The sequence below is a fragment of the Heloderma suspectum genome, chromosome 7 (genome assembly GCF_057233095.1).
Source record: "Heloderma suspectum isolate Gila_16-S chromosome 7, 16-S_ref, whole genome shotgun sequence".
Classification (NCBI taxonomy): Eukaryota; Metazoa; Chordata; class Lepidosauria; order Squamata; family Helodermatidae; genus Heloderma; species Heloderma suspectum.
In genome coordinates this window covers 27,135,094-27,155,624 of record NC_139464.1, presented here as the reverse complement: position 1 = coordinate 27,155,624, position 20,531 = coordinate 27,135,094, and the positions used below count along the sequence as shown (strand labels likewise).

At 44.7% G+C, this 20,531-nt stretch overlaps 1 protein-coding gene across 4 annotated transcripts in view; it reads left to right on the top strand.

The window, feature by feature from the left end:
- The window catches only part of DENND5B (DENN domain containing 5B), a 161,467-nt gene that overhangs the window by 126,500 nt on the left and 14,436 nt on the right, over positions 1-20,531 (top strand). For all 4 annotated transcript variants that reach the window (XM_084809412.1, XM_084809413.1, XM_084809410.1 and 1 more), the window contains 5 exons: positions 2,082-2,210; positions 5,069-5,190; positions 13,173-13,318; positions 15,155-15,273; positions 20,274-20,461. In XM_084809412.1, the coding sequence (XP_084665538.1) occupies positions 2,082-2,210; positions 5,069-5,190; positions 13,173-13,318; positions 15,155-15,273; positions 20,274-20,461 (704 nt within the window). The remainder of the gene's footprint in view (positions 1-2,081; positions 2,211-5,068; positions 5,191-13,172; positions 13,319-15,154; positions 15,274-20,273; positions 20,462-20,531) is intronic.

Below are 20,531 nucleotides of genomic sequence, written 5' to 3'. Positions count from 1 at the left end.
GGCTGTCTGGGTGGGAAAAACTGCCCTACTCCCCCTGGGTGATGGTAACAGCCGTTGACGCCTTTCCCCATTTCCTTTGACAGTGTTAGGAAAACGATTTATATTGCCTCCTGTGTTTGTGCATTACAAGGAGTTCATCATCAAAGCTGGGAGTGGGAAGCATCTGCTTTGATAAAGTCCCCATATCAAAAGGCTTTAAATAGCTACAGTGAGTGTTTTTCATCCCGATGCGGGGGAATAATGTGCGCCTCGTGTTTCTCAAGGACTTCTGTTCACATGCCCAGTCATCTTGTGCTGCAAGCCCTAAGAGCTGCCTGTCAAAAAGTCTGAGCCAAAAATGAAGGGGTTGCTCTGCAGAAAGGGCAAGCTGCAGAAGCAGGGCTGTTTTGTAGCCATCCGGATGGTTGTGTGAGTCATCGCTGAAGGAGAGGGAGGCTGTGGGAGTAGTTAACAAAGGACAAAAGAGAGCTTTGGGGGATTATCTCACTGTTTTGAAACCAGGGGCTGGAGCTTCAAGGGCTCCCTCTAGGTCCTAGTTGTGTAAGAAGTTGGAGAACCACAATAAACTTGTGTCATCTTATGCAAAATTATGCGCCGAGGTCAAGGTGTATGCAGAGCAAGTGCTGGCAGGCACTGTGTTTGAAACGCTGCAGTAAACAATGCAGTATTTGGGGCTGTATATACTGTGAATGTATTTCAGCTCTGGCACACACTATCCCACCCCCTCCTGTTCTTTTTGTAATGCAGGAGCTGCTGCAGCACCAGTTCTTCCCCACACCAGCATTTCCCCTTCTGGAACAGTGGAGATGCCGGAGTAGGGAGGAGACATGGCACAAGCGCCTCTCATTAGCTTTCAGGCATGGCAGTTGCTGCAGCACGGTTTCTTCCATTTTTGTGCAGAGTGGCTTGTAGGAGACTGAAGGGGGCTTCTGACTCCCTTTGACTGCAGCAACTTAAAGGAAGGAAGGAAGGAAGGAAGGAAGGAATCTCTGACATGGCTGGCCGCGCGCTAATCTCTTTATCTCTCCATGGATTTTTAACCTGTTAAATATGAGTATTAATTGGTTGGCTTTGATCAGGACTTTGTGCTGCTTTTCTGGCCAGTTTTGTGTTAGAATCCCTGATCTGAATTAACTTAGATGAAGATTTGTACTTGTACATGCAGGTCATCCCAGCACATGGCTCATGGGACGTGGTAGGTAGTTGGTGTATGGCTACGGTCATTGCACCTAAAAAAGGATATTGTAGAGCTGGAAAAAGTGCAGAAAAGGGCAACTAAAATAATCAAGGTGCTGGAGCAACTCCCCTATGAGGGAAGATTACAACAACTAGGATTGTTTAGCTTAGAAAAAAGGCCAGTAAGGGGGGACATGATAGAGGTATACAAAATTATGCATGGTGTGAAGAAACTGGATAGGGGGACATTTTTCTCCCTCTCTCATAATACCAGAACCGGGAGTCATCCCATGAAGCTGACTGGTGGGAGATTCCAGACAGAGAAAAGGAAGGACTCCTTCACACAGCACATAGTTAAACTATGGAATTCACTTCCACAAGATGTAGTGATGGCCACCACTTTGGCTGTCTTTAAAAGGATATTGGGCAAATTTATGGAAGAGGAAGGCTATCAATGGCTACTAGTCCTGATGGCTATGTGCTACCTCCAGTACCAGAGGCAGTGAGCCTATGTACACCAGTTGCTGGGGAACATGGGTGGGAGGGTGCTGTTGCACTCGTGTCCTGCTTGTGGGTTCCTGGCCAACAGCTGGTTGGCCACTGTGTGAACAGAATGCTGGACTGGATGGACTCTTGGTCTGATCCAGCATAGCTCTTACGATGTTCTTATTTTCTTATGGTTGCACTCCTGAGCTACCATTTTGCATCTGGCTACCAATTGATCTTGGGGTTCTAGTAAAACAGGGGTGTCAGCAACAATAACAACAACAAAATAGTTTGCCCAACCTTGAGGTCTGCCCACTCCTGGTCTAAATGACTTGTGAAGATACAGCTGAAGCTTCTGTAGCACGAGAGGTTCTTTCTAATACATGTTAAAATTGTCTTTTCATTTTGTTTTCCTTCAGGCACATTCAGAACATGAGTGAAATAAAGACTGATGTGGGACGTGCTCGGGCCTGGATAAGATTGTCTCTTGAAAAGAAACTTTTGTCTCAGCATCTCAAGCAGCTCCTTTCCAACCAAGCCCTGGCAAAGTAAGTTCTCAAAGGTTGGTCCTTCTAGGGTCCTCGTTTGAGGCAGCAGCTGTGTGCAAACATTTTGGGAGGTAAGTTACATTGCACTCTGGGGGTGAGGTGGGGAGACACCAAACACTTAGGCTTGCACTGTGCTACTCTTTACTTGCACCTGGGTGCTGAGTGTTTCTCTTTGGAGCTTGTGGCAACATAGCCTCACTCCAGTGAAGATTCTATATTGCTCCAGATAATCAAAGGCAAACTTACTTTCCACTCATTTCCTCTTTCTTTTTATCCTGCCCTTCCTCCCATAACCTCAGAGCACTATTTTTAGCTCTGCAACAACCCTGTGAGGTAAGTTAGGGTGAGAGGGATATGAGCTGTCCATGTCCACTCCACAGCTGTGTGTGAATTTGAACCTGAGTTTCTCATATCTAAACCCAATGGTGTAGCCCCCTACACCACACTGGCTCTGTAGACATAGATGCAACCACTTATAAGAGGATGAAGACCTCTATATTTTTAACAAATGTAGGTATGAGGCTGACAAATGGCTGCTCGTGAATGTTGCAGAAATCAGTGACATTTAAAGCCACATATGTCTTGGAACTTAAGGTGCCTTAAGGATCTGTTTCTCCCATATATTCCTCCATGTGCTGTAAGATAATCTGTAGAGATCCTGCTACGAATGCCCTTGCCTTTGGAGGTAAGGCAGGTGGCTACAGGGAATGCCCTTGGTGGCCTGCTCCTGGTAGGATTTATTGTACATATATATACCACTTTTCTGGTATACAGCTTCCCAAAGCAGTTTACAAAAGCATTAAATCAACAAAATCTCAATAAAAATTAATGCAATAAAATAAAAGATGGCAACTGGGGAAAAAGGTCAGTCAAGAAATAAAGCATCCTAAAAAAAGCATCCTGGGGAAATATAAAGGCCTTCTCCGGGTGCTGGAAAGATAAGAGTCATTGGCTGGGGAGCACATTGCCAAGGTGGGGGAATCCTGTCTTGTGTTACCACCCACCTGGCCTTGTAAAGAGCATCTTACTACAAAGGCTGGTTTGTGTGGGAATGGGTGGTCTTTAGGTATCCTGGTCCCAAGCTGTCTGCAGTGGGTAACATCCAACAGTGTCCCAGCACCCTTGCTAATGACCATGCGGTAGCATAAACCTGAGCTTGCATAACTTAGAAGAAACAATGATTTGCCGCTGAAATTTGGCAGCAAATGGCTGCTTTTTCCTGTTGTGCTAATTAAATTGCACAACTCTTCATTTATGCTAGTGCAATATCATTTGCACTGGTGCTAGGACATCATTGGATACTGCCCAATTTGTTTCCCAAAAGAGGTACACCAGACCTGCTCTTAAAGGAACTACTGCAGGATGGCCTAACCCAAGACCTTGCTCTTTGGAGCAGGTTTTCTTGACTGCTGTGCTGCTGGCATTTTAGATAATACTCCTGTTCCTTTTACTGATTGTATGTTTACTGTGGTTTTCTTATAATGCTTAGAGACCTAGGGAGGACTGTCTTGGGGCCATAGAGCAGAATAAAACATGCTAAATAAAAATGAGTCTAAGTCATTAATATATGGCTGTCATCTAATGCGCACACTGCTTTTCTGAAAGAAATTATACAATGCAGTGTACACAAAACAATCATCGAAAAATACCACAGATCAATAAAAAATAAAAATACAACAGCAGCACCAAAGCCTAATCAAATGTCAAAACAGCAGATATAAAACCTTTCATTGCAGCAGATTTAAAATCACACACTAAAAGAAATCTAGAGGCCAAGCAGACCTTCAGTGGGAGGGCATTCAGCAACGCTGACATCACCCTGCAACAGGCAACAGGCCCTGTCTCGCACCTCTGTGAAGGGCAGCTGAGCTGCTGGGAGTGTCACCCAATTTGTGTCTGGCGATTTCTGTGCTACAGACAGGTTTGCAGCCCTCTTCCGATTTCAAGAACGTGAGCTCTCTCGTATTCCAAAGAATATTCCCTTCCTCCTATTCCAAGAATGCCAGCAAGGAAACTGAAAACAAAAATAAAACAGCACTGGACACGCAGGTTCCATGTCACGCTAGCGCTGCAGGTGCAACTTTTGCTTTCTTCTGAAGTTTGGGCTCCTGTTTCTTTCTAGCGCAGTGTTAATCAAATGGTACAGCAAGCCTCCACACTCCGCTGCCCAAAGAGCAGGCCTCTGGTCCATATGACTAGAGCCTGTGGTGGTCACCAGCGCCCGACTCTGGCCTCCATTTCCCCTATATACTGTGCACATACAGGGTGGCTGCTAAACATTATTTAAAACTAATTTATTAGCACTGGATAGGCTCTGGATGCATTCAGATCAGTGGAATGTATCATATTTCATATGTCTTCCACAGTCATTCTGAAACAGGCCCCTTTGCAAGAAGAGGCACAGCTTGGTGCTAGAGTATTTGTTTTGCCTGTATAGTCCCAGGTTCTAACTGTGGCTTCTCTCTCCTAAAAACAAGTATTTCTAGTAGCAGGTCTGCCCTAAACAGTTCACATTGAAAACACTGGCCTTGGGGAGATAATAGTCTCTATCATGCTGCTTCATATGCCTTTAACTTGGCCTGTGCTCACAAGATATCTCCTTTTTCCTAACAAGCTGATAACATTTCCTTAAATTCCTACATGCCTCCTATGCCCGTATATGAATAAAGTAAAATAAAACCTGGCATTACTGAAAATAAAGTCCAAGCATTAACTAATAGAAGCAAAATATATAGATAAAAATACTGTCTTGTCTTGTTTTGATGTCTCAAGGGCAATTAATATAACATCCATTCACTTTGTTCCCAGGGCCAGTGCTGACCTCGCAGGGGACTAAATCCTTTCTCTGCTCCTTGCAGGAAACTGTATAAGCGTTACGCCTTCCTGCGCTGTGAAGAAGAGCGGGAGCAGTTCCTCTATCACCTTCTTTCACTCAATGCTGTGAATTACTTCTGCTTCACAAGTGTCTTCACCACCATCGGTGAGTAGGGAGCAATCCCAGCAGCTGTGTGATAACGGGATAACTGTGGTCTTGTTACAAAGCCTGCCCTCGTGACTATGGAGATCAGCATCGCAGAGCATTGCGCTGGGAAGCTAGTGGGGAGGGGCCATAGCTCAGTGGTGGAGCACGTGCTTTGCATGCAGAAGGTCCCAGGTTCAATCCCCAGCATCTCCAGGTAGGAGTGTGAGAGCTTCTTGCTTGAAACCCTGGAGAGACGCTGCTGTTCAGTGTCATCAATACTGGGTTAGATGGACCAAGGGTCTCACTCAGTTTGAGGCAGCTTCATATGTTCCTTTGTAGTGAATACATGTTGTGCTAGAGACTGCCAGCATACGTTCATTTTTATTCTATTTTGCACTGGCTGCCTGTATGTTTCTGAGTCTGATTCAAGGTGCTGGTTTTGACCTATGAAGCCTTATATGGCTCAGGACCACAATACCTGAAGGACCACAATACCTCTCCCAGCATGAACCAAGCTGTACAACACGTCCTGCATCTAAGGCCCTCCTCCAAGTGCCTCCTCTGAGGGAGGCTCGACGGGTGGCAACAAGGGAAAGGTCCTTCTCGGTGGTAGCCCCCCTAATTATGGAATGATCTCCCCAACAAGGCCTGCCTGGTGCCAACATTGTTACCTTTCGGTGCCTTCTCTGAGGCATTTGGCAGCATATAACGAGTTTTTAATCAGGTCCTGGATTGTCTTTGGTTGATTGTTTAAAAATTGTTTTAAATTTTTGTCTAAATTTAGCTTGTCATGAACCTAATTTTGAACTTTTTAGCACTCCATAGATGCTACAGATCACCAAAACAGCCAACTTTAGGTTGAGAAAAAATTTGGCAGCAAACTGTCATTTTTTTGAGGGGGGGGCACTTTGCAAACTGCACAGTGCCCTGTGGAGTGTCACCCATGGGGGCGCAGGGGGAGAGGAAAGACAACGGTCCACAGTTGCCCACCCCTAACCTAGGATAATACAGCTGCCGCCACCTCCACTGTTGCTCCCACAGCATTCCTGAGAATATATGGACACTTCCAACCATATGGTTGGCCTTTCTTGCATATTTATGTAATATGTAAATAATGGAGGCATTGCTTGTCTGTTATGTAAACACAGAAGACAGCCCAGCCATGTACGTAAATGGATATTTTAATACACTGGTGAGGGAGAGGTAGGGACAGATACATATAAAAGAAGCCTGAGAAGATTGCGAGCTTTCTGTTTTTACCCCACCCAGATGAGTGGGGCACATTCTCCCTCAATCGGCTAGAGGAGTTAGCAAGGATACCTCTAATGAGCAGCAGTGGAGGCTGGAGGCTCTGTTGTCCATGGGGCAGTGAATCCACTCCGGGTTTCAGTCAGAACTCTAAAGGAGCTATTCTGACTGGTTCTGACCGAAACCTGTTGTGGATTCACTGCCCCACCAACATCGGAGCCATCAGCTCCACTGATGAGCAGCAACAGCACTAGGTTTGAGGGGACCCTTTGCACGTGTCTTCCAGTGGGCCCCCTTCTTCATCCGTGGGCCCCTCTAACAGGCTTACCTGGCAGCAGTGGCAAGTAACAGCAGTACTTTGGTCAGCACCAGGCAGTAGGGTCTGTGGGAGCCATCATTTTAATTCCCCACAATCCCCTGGACCAACACTTATGTTTAAGGCATTGTGGGAAATTTTAAATAGCAGCTCCCAAACCCAACTTCCTGGCACTGATTGAAATTGTTGTTGTTCAGTCGTTCAGTCGTGTCCGACTCTTCGTGACCCCATGGACCATAGCACGCCAGGCCTTCCTGTCCTGCGCTCTCTCCCGGAGTGTGCTCAAGTTCATATTCATTGCATCGGTGATGCTATCTAGCCATCTCATCCTCTGTCGTCCCCTTCTCCTTTTGCCTTCAGTCTTTCCCAGCATCAGGGTCTTTTCCAGAGAGTTTTCTCTTCGCATTAGGTGGCCAAAATATTTGAACTTCAGCTTCAGTATCTGTCCTTCCAATGAGCACTCAGGGTTGATTTCCTTTAGGATGGACAGATTTGACCTCCTTGCAGTCCAGGGGACCACCCGGGGAGGCATCAGCCTGAGAATGGGTATATTGGGGTGGCGTGGGGGGTTGTATACATCTTAGAACTACACTGGTTTTATTTATGGCCATTCATTCAGTTTTGCCAGAGGAGTAGAAATGCCCAACTTGGATCTTTCCCCGAATGGCAGTGTATACCACAAGCCTCTGTTGTGGAAATAGGAGGACAAGTATGATCTTTATTTATTTATTTATTTGGCCTTCTAATGTCCTTCCTGCCTTCTAAAAATAGCAGTGATGTGAATCCACCATTTGCTTGCCTTTCAGCTTTGGCTGTGCAGTAATAGCAACACCTAGTGGTCATTTGTGTTACTGCATAGACAATACAGCTATGCGGAATGCATCACTGTAAAAGCTCTGAGGATCATTGCTATGCTGATAGCATTTCTGTGTTGGGGAAAGCAGCATCCATGCAGGGTTTTGCGGGGGGGATCATATTTTATTTATTACAGTCATTTCTTTCTTTATTATTTATGTATATTTGTTGTTAAGTCGTGTCCGACTCTTCATGACCCCATGGACCATAGCACGCCAGGCCTTCCTTCTCTCCCGGAGTGTGCTCAAGTCCATATTCATTGCATCGGTGATGCTATCTAGCCATCTCATGCTCTGCCGTCCCCTTCTCCTTTCGCCTTCAATCTTTCCCAGCATCAGGGTCTTTTCCAGAGAGTTTTCTCTTCGCATTTGGTGGCCAAAGTATTTGAGCTTCAGCTTCAGTATCTGTCCTTCCGATGAGCACTCAGGGTTGATTTCCTTTAGGATGGACTGATTTGATCTCCTTGCAGTCCAGGGGACTCGTAAGAGTCTTCTCCAGCACCACAGTTCGAAAGCATCAATTCTTCGGCGCACAGCCTTCCTTATAGTCCAGCTCTCACAGCCATACATTACTACTGGGAAAACCATAGCTTTGATTATACGGACCTGTGTCGGCAAGGTGATGTCTCTGCTTCTTACTATGCTGTCTAGGTTTGCCATAGCTTTCCTCCCAAGGAGCACGCGTCTTTTAATTTCATGGCTGCAGTCACCGTCTGCGGTGATCTTGGAGCCCAAGAAAATAAAATCTGTCACTGCTTCCATTTCTTCTCCTTCTATATGCCAGGAAGTGATGGGGCCAGATGCCATGATCTTCGTTTTTTTAATGTTGAGTTTCAAATCAGCTTTTGCACTCTCCTCTTTCACCCTCAACAAGAGGCTCTTGAGATCCTCTTCGCTTTCTGCCATTAGGGTGGTATCATCTGCGTATCTGAGGTTGTTGATTTCTCCCGGCAATCTTAATTCCGACCTGTGATTCATCCAACCCGGCATTTCTCATGATGTACTCTGCATATAAGTTAAATAAGCAGGGCGACAATATGCAGCCTTGTCGTACTCCTTTCCCAATTTTGAACCAATTGGTTCTTCCATGTCTGGTTCTTACTGTTGCTTCTTGACCCTCGTACAGGTTTCTTGGGAGACAGGTAAGGTGGTCTGGTACTCCCATCACTTTAAGAATTTGCCACAGTTTGTTGTGATCCACACAATCAAAGGCTTTAGCGTAGTCAATGAAGCAGAAATAGACGTTTTTCTGGAATTCTCTTGCTTTCTCCATGATCCAGCGAATGTTGGTGATTTGATCTCTAGTTCTTCTGCCTCTTCAAAACCCAGCTTGTACTTCCGGTAGTTCTCGGTTTACATACTGCTGAAGCCTAGCTTGTAGGATTTTGAGCATAACCTTGCTGGCATGTGAAATGAGCACAATTGTACGGTAGTTTGAACACTCTTTGGCGTTGCCCTTCTTTGGAATTGGAATGTAAACTGACCTTTTCCAGTCTTGTGGCCACTGTTGAGTGTTCCAAATTTGTTGGCATATTGAATGCAGCACTTTAACAGCATCATCTTTTAGGATTTTAAATAGCTCAGCTGGAATACTGTCATCTCTGCTAGCTTTGTTGTTAGTAATGCTTCCTAAGGCCCACTTGACTTCACTCTCTAGGATGTCCGGCTCAAGTTCAGTGACTGCACTATCATGGCTATCAGGGACATTAAGATCTTTCCTGTATAGTTCTTCTGTGTATTCTTGCCACCTCTTCTTAATCTCATCTGCTTCTGTGAGGTCCCTGCCTTCTTTGTCCTTTATCATGCCCTTCTTTGCACAAAACGTTCCCTTGAGATCTCCAATTTTCTTGAAGAGATCTCTAGTCTTTCCCATTCTGTTGTTTTCCTCGATTTCTTTGCATTATTCATTTAAGAAGGCCTTCTTGTCTCTCCTTGTTATTCTCTGGAACTCTGCATTCAGTTGGATATATCTTCCCCTTTCTCCCTTGCTTTTCGCTTCCCTTCTTTCCTCAGCTACTTGTAAAGCCTCATCAGACAGCCACGTTGCTTTCATGCATTTCTTTTTCTTTGGGATGGATTTAGTTGCTGCCTCCTGAACAATGTTACGAACCTCCATCCATAGTTCCTCAGGCACTCTGTCTATCAGGTCTAATCCCTGAAATCTGTTCGTCACCTCCACTGTATAGTCATAAGGGATATGGTTTAGGTCATACCTGAATGGTTTAGTGGTTTTCCCTACGTTCTTCAATTTCAGCCAAAATTTTGCAATAAGAAGCTCATGATCTGAGCCACAGTCAGCTCCAGATCTTGTTTTTACTGACTGTATGGAGCATCTCCATCTTTGGCTGCAAAGGACATAATCAATCTGATTTCGATATTGATCATCTGGTGATGTCCATGTGTAGAGTCGCCTCTTGTACTGTTGGAAATGAGTGTTTACTATGATCAGCGTGTTCTCTTGGCAGAACTCTATTAGCCTTTGTCCTGCTTCATTTTGTACACCAAGGCCATGCTTACCTGTTATCCCAGTTATGTCTTGACTTCCTACTTTAGCATTCCAATCCCCTATGATGAAGAGGACATCTTTTTTTGCTGTTAGTTCTAGAAGGTGTTGTAGGTCTTCATAGAACTGATCTACCTCAGCTTCTTTGGCCTCAGTGGTTGGGGCATAGACTTGAATTACTGTGATGTTGAATGGTTTGCCTTGGATTCGTACTGAGATCATTCTGTCGTTTTTGAGATTGTACCCCAGTACTGCTTTTCCCACCCTTTGGTGACTATGAGTGCTACTCCATTTCTTCTAAGGGATTCTTGCCCACAGTAGTAGATATAATGGTCACCTGAATTAAATTCGCCCATGCTTGTCCATTTTAGTTCGCTGATTCCCAGGATGTCGATGTTCAATCTTGCCATCTCATGTTTGACCACCTACAGCTTACCTTGTTTCATTGACCTTACATTCCAGGTTCCTAAACAATATTGTTCTTCACAGCATCGGATTTTCTTTTCACCACCAGACACATCCACAGCTGAGTGTCCTTTCGGCTTTGGCCCAGCCGCTTCACTCTTTCTGGCGCTACTTTGAAATTCCCTTTGCTCTTCCCCAGTAGTATATTGGACACCTTCCGACCTGAGGGGCTCATCTTCCGGCGTCATCTCTTTTAGCCTTGTGATACGTTCCATGGGGTTTTCTTGGCAAGAATACTGGAGTGGGTTGCCATTTCGTTCTCCAGTGGACCACATTTTGTCAGAACTCTCCGCCATGACCTGTCCGTCTTGGGTGGCCCTGCACGGCATAGCTTATGGCTTCACCGAGTTACGCAAGCCCCTTCGCCACAACAAGGCAGTGATCCATGAAGGGGATTTATGTATATACCGCTCCACATTTAAACAGATACTGGAGTGGTGAACAAGAAAAGATAAAAAGATTAAAGAATAAAACTCGGTATTTGCCCTTTTTCCAACCAATCAGTCTTCCTCACAAAAAACACATCCAATAAGACATACATACAAATATTTAAAACAATAACTAAGGGCCAAACTCAATGTGACATTAATTGGGTGAATGCAATTAATGTGTTATTTTGGGTGTGTAAATAGCAACCACGGGGAAGCCTGAACAGCATCAGGACCTGTGGGGAGTGGAAATTTAACTCTCTCTCTCTCTCCCCCCCTCTGTCTCTCTCTCCAGTCACATTCTCGACAAAAGTTGCTTCTCCAAAGATGCTGTTTGCATTTGTGTGCCAGATGTTGTCTGTGGATAGAAAAACTTAGTCCTGTGCTCAAAAATGTCAAGCGTGTCATTTTCGGCAATTCGTGGAGTAGGGGCAAAATGAATACTGCAGCAAAAGAAGCTGGGGAGGGGGAGAATTTTGAATAATTTTCTCATTGGGGAGGGTGGCAGGGATTCCATTTACATTTGAAGTGTAGGAGGTGGCTGGAGGGTCTTCTTAAGGGTCTTCTTAAGTTGTACTCTAAGAACACCCTGTGTGGTTTTAAAGAAAATTGAGCTTTTAGAGCTTTGGGGAGGGGTAGTTTTCCTAAAGCTCTAAAAGCCCCGTTCTTGCTCTCAGCAGCTTGGGGCTCTTAGCATAGAGGCTTTCAGCCAGGCAGCAGTTCCTGAATGCTCAGGAGACCATGCAACGTCACATGGTCTCCTGGGCATTCCAGGAAGCATTGCCAGCTCAAAGCCTCTGTGTTAAGAGCCCCGCAATGCTACAACAGCAAAAGGCACACTTTTAAAGTTAAAAAATCAGAAAGAAGACACCCCCCCCCCCCCGGCCACCTCCTACACTTAAAAAGTGAATATACCCCCTGCCTCCTTCCCCAGTGAGAAAATTCTTTGAACACCCCCCCCCCCAAAAGGAAAAGAAAAAACAATGCCTCTTTCGCAGGGAGGGAAGAATTTCACAAAAGTAGGGAGCAGGGTTCAGCACAGCACAAGTGTGGCATTCCTATTATAGGATGTTTGTGCAAGAAAATATAACCCTGAAATCCACTGGTTGACTTGCATGTTGTGCACATGTGTGAATGGGGAAGAGTTGTAGTCCATGACAGCTATATAGCTGTAGATGGAAGAGCTATAGTCCATGAGAGCTTTGGTTTAATATCACTGCGCTACTGGTCTAACGACTGGGGTTTCTCCAGCATGGTGATGCTCGTATGCTAAAAGGAAGTGCTTCTTTGGATAGTACACATTTAACTTCTGGAACCCTAAGATGACGTTGTAGCCGTTAGTTCAGATGGCATTTGAATAGGGTTGGAGAAAGGGGTCTGTTGATACCCGTTACTCTTAATAGCTAAATGCCGCCTCCCTGTATAGAGTTAGCAGTTAGTTAGTTAGCAGTTAGTTAGTTAGCCCTATCATGAAGCAGAGTGAGTCAGCAGCCTCAGGTGGCGGATGCTGAGGGGCGGGAAGTGGCGAGAAGGTATTGGAGGGCCACACAGCCCGCCCTGAGCCACCTCAAGTAGCCTCCTGCCCTCAGGGATGCTGCAGTGGAGGATGCTGTCCCATCAACAGCACTGAAGAAAGATCCAACTGCCAATCTAGTTGACCTCTGTACACGGAGAGGGGGTGGCACCATCTTGTCCACCTCAGGCAGCGAAGTGTCTCGGGCCATCTCTGAGAGTGTGTATACCTTTGAGTGCCAGATGCAGGGAACAAAATGCGGCTGTGATGATGTGCTTGGGTGTTACTAAGCAACTCTGAAGGCTGTTATCAGGGGTGTTGAACTTCTTTCACCCTGAGGGCTGAATTCAGTTTTGGAGAAGTTCCCAGGGGACACATTCCAGTTGTGAGCCCCAAGGCAAAGGGGCCCGAAGGCAAAGAAGCAGGGCCCAAAGCTCTTAACTAAGCCATACTAGAGAAATTTCAACCTTTTAGAATGGGGAAGAAATCGCGCAAATGCCAAGAAACCACCAAATGATAGGTGGTTGGGGGAGGGGGGAAGCTGGAACCACCTGGTGACATGGGAAAGGGGGAATGGTCATCTGGGGACCCCAGAGAGGTGGATTTGACCCCCATGCCTGAGGTTCCATACCCCTGCTGTAAACGTACTATTGTGTTTTGTTCGCTGTTACAGTGATTCCATATAGGACAGTGATAATCCCCATTAAAAAGATAAGCAATGCAATCACCACATCAAACCCATGGATTTGTGTTTCGGGCGAACTGGGAGATACTGGAATAATGCAGATCCCAAAGAACCTTCTGGAAATGACCTTTGAGGTAAGTTTAGTCCATGTCACTTTCATTTTTGCTATCCCCAAATGTTCGTTGCTGTGCCTCCGCCCGGAAGTGCTCGTTTCAAACCTTGTGTAGAATTTCAGGCATAACACAACACTGCTTTTAAAACGCTTGCAAACAACAGGGCCGTCCCTACCACTAGGCAGAGTGAGGCAGCCACCTCAGGCAGCACATGCTGAGAGGCGGCAGCAAAGTGCTGGAGAGTGCTGTGTGCCACTTGGCCTGCCCAGCGCCCCCTAAGCTAGCCTGCTGCCTTCAGGCGCAGTGGAGCACGGTGTCCTGTCTTCAGTATTGAAGTAAGATTCAACTGCCAGTTTGCTTTTGTACATGGAATGGGAGGAGGTGCCATCTTGTTCTTCTCCTCAAGCATCATAACTTCACAATTACAAGTCACAGCATGAAGCTCTTGCTACCCTTGATAGAACTACACTATCTTCTGCTTTCTAGAGGAACACAGAAGATTTATGTATCACTGCCATTTTCCTTTTTAAAGGCTCAGTAAGCATAAACCCGTGGGAATATCCTCACTTCTCTGCATTGCTCATGACATTCTAGTGATTCTTTGGGGGCCCATACTATTTTCATTTGGAGTTATAAACAAAGGAAATGATTACGAGTCCATCTCAGAGCTTGGTTACATCTCAGTGATGATTTGTGCTGCAGCATCAAGGTATACCTTATAACTCAGAGGTGGGAAACTTGGGGCCTTCCAGATGTTTTGGCCTACAACTCCCATCCGCCCTAGCCAGCATAAGCAATGGTGAAGGATGATAGGAGTTGTAGCCCAAAACACCTGGAGAGCCACAAGTTGCCCACCGCTGATATTACAAATGGAACTCTGTGAGGTTGTGAGGTGCTTTCCCCTTACCACAGTTGACAGTGGGAGAGCACTGCGTGGCGCATGGGATTTGATCACAGCTCATTACCTGCCCTGCGTATTTTACTCTACCTCAGTGTACCAGAGGATTGTAAAGGTGTGAGAGTGTAACATCCCAAAATCAGGCATTTTATTGGATCATATGCATTGAAAGGGTAGCAACCTTTGGCCTGTAATCAATGCTGGGAAAAAAGCCTTCAAGGCTTGGTGGTGAATCAGAGTGAACTTGAGAGACCTCGTTCTTCTATCCATTCGATGAATCCACTTCCTTCTTCCGCCTAAAATAGAGTCCTGTGCAACTAAGAAAGGCTTACTTGCACTACCAATGTAGGGCTAGTTCAAACCCGCAAGCTTTTCATTCAGTTCCTGCAGTATCAAATTATGACTTGCATGTGTGAAGGAAGCCATCCAGGTACAACACAGCAGAGGACTTCCATATTGCTTCAAACACAGTGCTTTTCAACAGAGTCATTTCACACATTCAGCTGCCACCAGTCAAAAGGCCCAGTTCCCATGTACATATACATAATTTTTTATCTTTGCACTTGTTTACTGTGCATTGATTACTGACAGCTCTGTGCATGAACTGACTCTGTGGCAAAGCATTGTGTTTGAGGTGACATGGGCTAAAACTAACATTCCATCTGCACCATTAGATATGCTTTGGTTTGTCGACACACATGTAGACCATCACTTGATAGTGCAGTCCTCAAATGATGAAGATGCATGTGTGGCCCTGATCGATCATTTGCCCTATATATACACAGAGACTTGGAAGTGGAAGGAAGGACTGCCACATTTGATTCTTTAAGCTGAGGAGTGCAAAAAAAAAAATTACAGGTGATTTTAGCTGTGTATATACCGAAAGTACATTGTAAAAGTTTCATCCTCTCTTTTACAGTGTTCTTCTCTCTTTAAATGTATCCTCCTCTCTTTTACAGTGTCAGAACTTGGGGAAGTTAACCACTGTTCAGATCGGTCATGACAACTCAGGACTGTTAGCCAAATGGTTGGTGGATTGTGTCATGGTCAGAAATGAAATCACGGGCCACACCTATAAGTAAGCATGGAAGAATCAACTAAAACGTTCTACAAATGGCCAGCAAGGCTGAGTTCTCCTTTCAGTGATTTGAACTTGACATGTTAAATATGTGAATGTGGTCACTTTTATTTATTGCTTTAATCAGCCTTGCAAATTAGTTCACAAGTTATTAGTCTAAGGCAGGGGTGGGCAAAATGTGTCCCTCACAACCCGAGAAGAGATATGGCTGCTATGGAGACCTAAAAGGGTTGGAAGGAAGCCCAATTTGACCTTTTTTGGCACACTGTAATGCTGCAGATGCAATTTTTTTCCTAAAATTTTAAAAAATAAAATTCATTTTCTGGTTGCCCAGCAGACTGGGGTGGTTTGGGAGGCAAAAACAGCCCTTCATCTTATTTTTTTATTATTTATTTATTTATTTAAAACATTTTATCCCACCCTATATCATTAAGATCTCAGGGCAACGTACAGATAAAATCAATGTAAACAGTATAAAACAATAAATAATTCCAACAGCTAAAAACATTAAACCATTAAACAAGCTAATACCAATTAAAATCTTAAACAATAAAACAGTTAAAATAGTGTGCTACTTTAGGGAATGCATTTAGCCCTCATTGTCTGTGCCAATCGGGGCTCCGAGGGGAGGGCATTCCACAACCAGGGTGCCACAGCAGAAAAGGCCCCCTCCCATGTCCCACCATAGTGTATGTCTCACACTGGTGGGACTCAAAGGAAGGCCCCTCCAACAGATCTCAGTCCTTGGGCAGGCATATATAGGGAGAGGTGCTCCCTCAAATATTGAGGTCCCAAGCTGTTTAGGGCTTTAAATGTCATCACCAAAACCTTGAATTCTCACTGGAATTCGTCTTCTAAAAGTAGCCAACCCCTGGTCTAAAGAAATGTAGTACTCTGCTTGCTGATACATACTTGAATGAATCAATGAATGAATAAATAACGGTTTTTAGAACTTTAGAAACCACAGTTTAAAACACACAGTCAGCTGTTCTGACTAAGAAAGAAAATCCAAAGGGAAAAAATGCTGGAAGTTTTGCTGGTTGTTGTTGTGTTTTGTTTTGTTTTTGCCACGATGTAATTTCAAAAGAGTACAAAGAAATGTGTCAAAATTTTTGCCATACTTGCATAGAAGCCTTTCATTATTGGTTTCCCCTTAACAGTCTCCAATTGATCAAAGACACAACAAAAGTTATTTTTGCCCAAAGTATCACCTATTTGCAACACACTGTGCAGGTAAACATCCATATCTTCTCTCCCCGCTTTAATTTGAACCATAGTTTTCTAGAACTCAGGCCATAACTTGTTTTTACTGCTTACACTCAGCCCAAGAACATGTGAACTAATAAATGGTCTCTGAGCATTTATCAAGACACATTTTAACTCGCAGAGTAACTATAAGCTGTTTTGCAGAGCCCCCAACTCCATACACAAATAGATTCCAGATAATTTTTCTCTTTAAGGCAGTTGCAGTTTCTGCAATAAATGCTAACCACTTATATTGTTATAATTCCCTTCACACCTTTTTTCCTATGACTTGTCCTCAGGGTAAGGAAAAGGTAAATAGAAGGAGATATCTGTGTCTTTCAAAGACACTCTAGGGAGAAAACAAAAAGGGGTGAAGGAATCAAATAGATCCTGGAAAAGGGCATGGCTGGCTGGTTGGAACCCTGAACTGGAGCACTTCATGCAGCAGCATTTTGTTGGAAGTCGTACTTCTTTTTGCTTTACAGCTCTATTCTCTCCTTAAAATGAATAATGCCACTTTCTTTACTCTCCAGATGCGTTTTGATAGTTTAGCTTCGTCTTGAGCTGTTTTATTCAGGATGCTGCTGTTGTTGTAGACATATATATATATATATATACACACACACACACACACACACATACACAGTGTGTGTGTGTACTTAAATTCACATAATATTTTTTTCTTTAAAAATAAGCAAATTGTTAGCCTGGAGGTGTGCGCTGACAGCTCGTGATTCCACAGAATCCCAGGGTGTATTGTGAGATACAGTCAGGGCCAGAAATATTGGAACAAGGATAACTGTTTTGGCAGTTGGCCTCTGTACACCACCACATCGAACTTGAAAAGAAACACACCCAGATGGGAGCAAAGTCAGGACTTTCAGCTGTAATTCAAAGGGTTTGACAAAACTGGGGCACTAACCATTCGGGAAGGGCAGCACACACACACCCATCATTGGTGGCTCATAAGTAATAGAACGAATGGCTGACAAGTGTGGCCTGTTTCCTGGGTATCCCATGACCAAGCAAGCAGATAAAGGCCTGGAGGTGGTTCTGAGTGTTACATTGGCATTTGGTAGCTGTTCACTGGAACTCCCAACAGGAGGTCCAAAGAGGTGTCCATGCGAGTGAAGGAGGCCATCATCAGGCTGAGGAAACAACATAAACCCATCAGAGAGATAGCAAAAACATTGGGAGTGGCCAACACAACAGTTTGGAACATCCTGAAAAAGAAGGAATTAACTGGCAAGCTCAGCAATAGCAAAAGGCCTGAAAGACCACGGAAGACAACTAAAGTGGATGACTGCAGAATTCTGCTCTTGGTGAAGAGGAACCCTTTCACAACATCTAGCCAGGTCAAGAACACTCTTGAGGAGGTAGGCATGTCATTATGAACATCTGCGGTCAAGAGATGGCTTTATGAATGTAAATACAGAGGCTTCACAACAAGGTGCAAACCACTGGTAACGCTCAAGAACCGAAAGGCCAGCAAACACCTAAAAAGGCCTTCCCAGTTCTGGAATAAGATTCTTTGGACTGATGAAACCAAGATTAACTTGTACCAGAATGATGGGAAGAGAAAAGTATGGAGAAGGAAAGGAACAGCTCATGATCCAAAGCATACTACATCATCTGTTAAATATGGTGGAGGCAATGTTATGGCATGGGCAGGTATGGCTGCCAATGGAACTGGGTCACTGGTGTTTATTGATGACCTGACCGCTGATAAAAGCAGCAGGATGAATTCTGAAGTGTATAGGGCTATACTCTCTGCTCAGATTCAGCCGAATGCTGCCAAACTGATAGGATGCCACTTCATATTGCAGATGGATAATGACCCAAAACATACAGCAAAAGCTACCCAAGAGTTTCTGAAGGCAAAGAAGTGGGATGTTCTTCAATGGCCAAGTCAGTCACCTGATCTCCACCCAATAGAGCATGCTTTTCACTTACTGAAGACAAGACTGAAGGCAGAAAGACCCACAAACGAGCAGCAGCTGAAGGCAGCTGCAGTAAAGGCCTGGCAAAGCATCTCGAGGGAGGAAACTCCGCATTTGGTCATGTCCATGGGTTCCAGACTTCAGGCAGTCATTGACTGCAAAGGATTTTCCTCCAGGTATTAAAGGCGATCCTTAAGTTTTAAATGATGTTGGTTGTTCCACTACTTACAAGCCACCAAGGACGGGTGTGTGTGTATGCCACTGGCTGTCCTTCCTGAATGGTTAGTGCCCCAGTTTTTTCAAACCCCTTGAATTACAGCTGAAAGTCCTGACTTTGCTCCCATCTGTGTGTGTTTCCTTTCAACTTCGATGTTGTGGTGTACAGAGGCCAACCGCCAAAACAGTTATCCTTGTTCCAATATTTCTGGCCCTGACTGTATACATTATGAAAAAAAACAGGCAAGGGGAATAATTCCTTACAAAGGAGGTCTAAGCACCTAAGATTTTTAAGGTTTCAAAAATGTAATAAACAAAAAAAACCTTGAATAATCTAGAGCACAATCCTATGGCTGCTAGTCAGCGGCTAGACAGCCATAGGATAAGTTGGTTCCCATGAACTGATCTCGGAACCTGTGCTCTGAGGTCGGTTCCCTGAGAACTGACTTCCACCGACTCCAGCGCGGATCAGCACCATGCTCCGTGCTTGTCAGAGGAGTGCAGAGCAGTGAAAATGGAGCATTCCTCGGGGCGGGGAGGGCGGAAGTGCCGTTCCAACCCCCCACTCCGCCTTCCCACACTAGACAGCCAAAATCAGCTGTCTAGCTGCGAATGCAGGGCAGCTAAAGCGCAGAGGGGATGATCATCCCCTCTGCGCTGCTCCTGCAGTCGCCTCCGAGTTCAGAGGCGGCCGGCCGTGTATCCCGAAAGGATTGCACCCCTAGTCAAAAAAAGCTCTTGGAAATACAGGTTCTTTAGAAATATATATTTCAAAAGGAGTTATGATGATCTAAAAGCTATCTCAATGGTAAGACTTGTTGTTTTTTTTTAACAAAGAACGTTTGGCATTAGAAGAATTTGCCAAATGCCAAACAAGTTAATTAAGAATTCCATACCCAGGTTATGCACGTTCTGTGCTTTTAAAAAAAAAAGCAGAAAATTCAAATTTTGTACCAGGTAACCCAGAAAAGTTGAATTCTGCAACATGCAAATCAGATGTGCTTACTTAATATATAAAATAAACACACACACACACTCATTCCTGTTTCTGGAAGTGGTGAGGAGGTACAAAGGCTCTATGTAGGGCACGGGAAACTTGTTCTGAGCTATAAGATTTAAAAAAGCAATGCCCATGCCTATAAGCATATTTTTACAGCCTTGAGAACTAGGAACTTGGTGTTTAAAGAATCAGTGGAGATTCTCAGAAAGCTGAGATCTGTGCTTATTACCAGATCTTGAATTTGTGCTATACAGACACAGGATATACACCCAGATGCGCTATATGAGCCACAGGAATGTGTTGCTCAGCAGCATCCACACTGTAGCATGCAACTGAGAATGAGTAGTGTTCCTGCGGGTGGATGGAATGCAGGGGCCTTCCCCTCCTCTTCTTGGACCATCCAATGCTCAGAAGTATAAAACAAACTGTGTAAAATATACTGGTCCTGCAGTGGTCCCGTGCATATGGACAGCTGGGATCAGATGATCAGGAACAGAGTGTGTGATTTTCCTATATGTAAGAGCTTGTGTGGCATACCTTTTTAACAACACTAACCCTAGTTGTACTCCCTTCTTTGTCATTACTGTGTGACACCTCAGGTTTCCATGTGGAAGATGGCTGGGGAAGGGTGTCGATGATGGAAGTCTGGAGAGGATTCTTATAGGAGAGCTGCTTTTGTCATCATCAGATGAAGACCTCGGGAAGCAGTGTCGGACACCACCTCAACAGAAATCCCCAACTACGGCCCGGAGATTGAGTATCACCTCCCTCACAGGGAAAAATACGAGTAAGATTTTACTTCTTGCAGTGATATCAGGCAGGCAGCATTGCTCATGGGAGAAAGATGGTGTCAGACC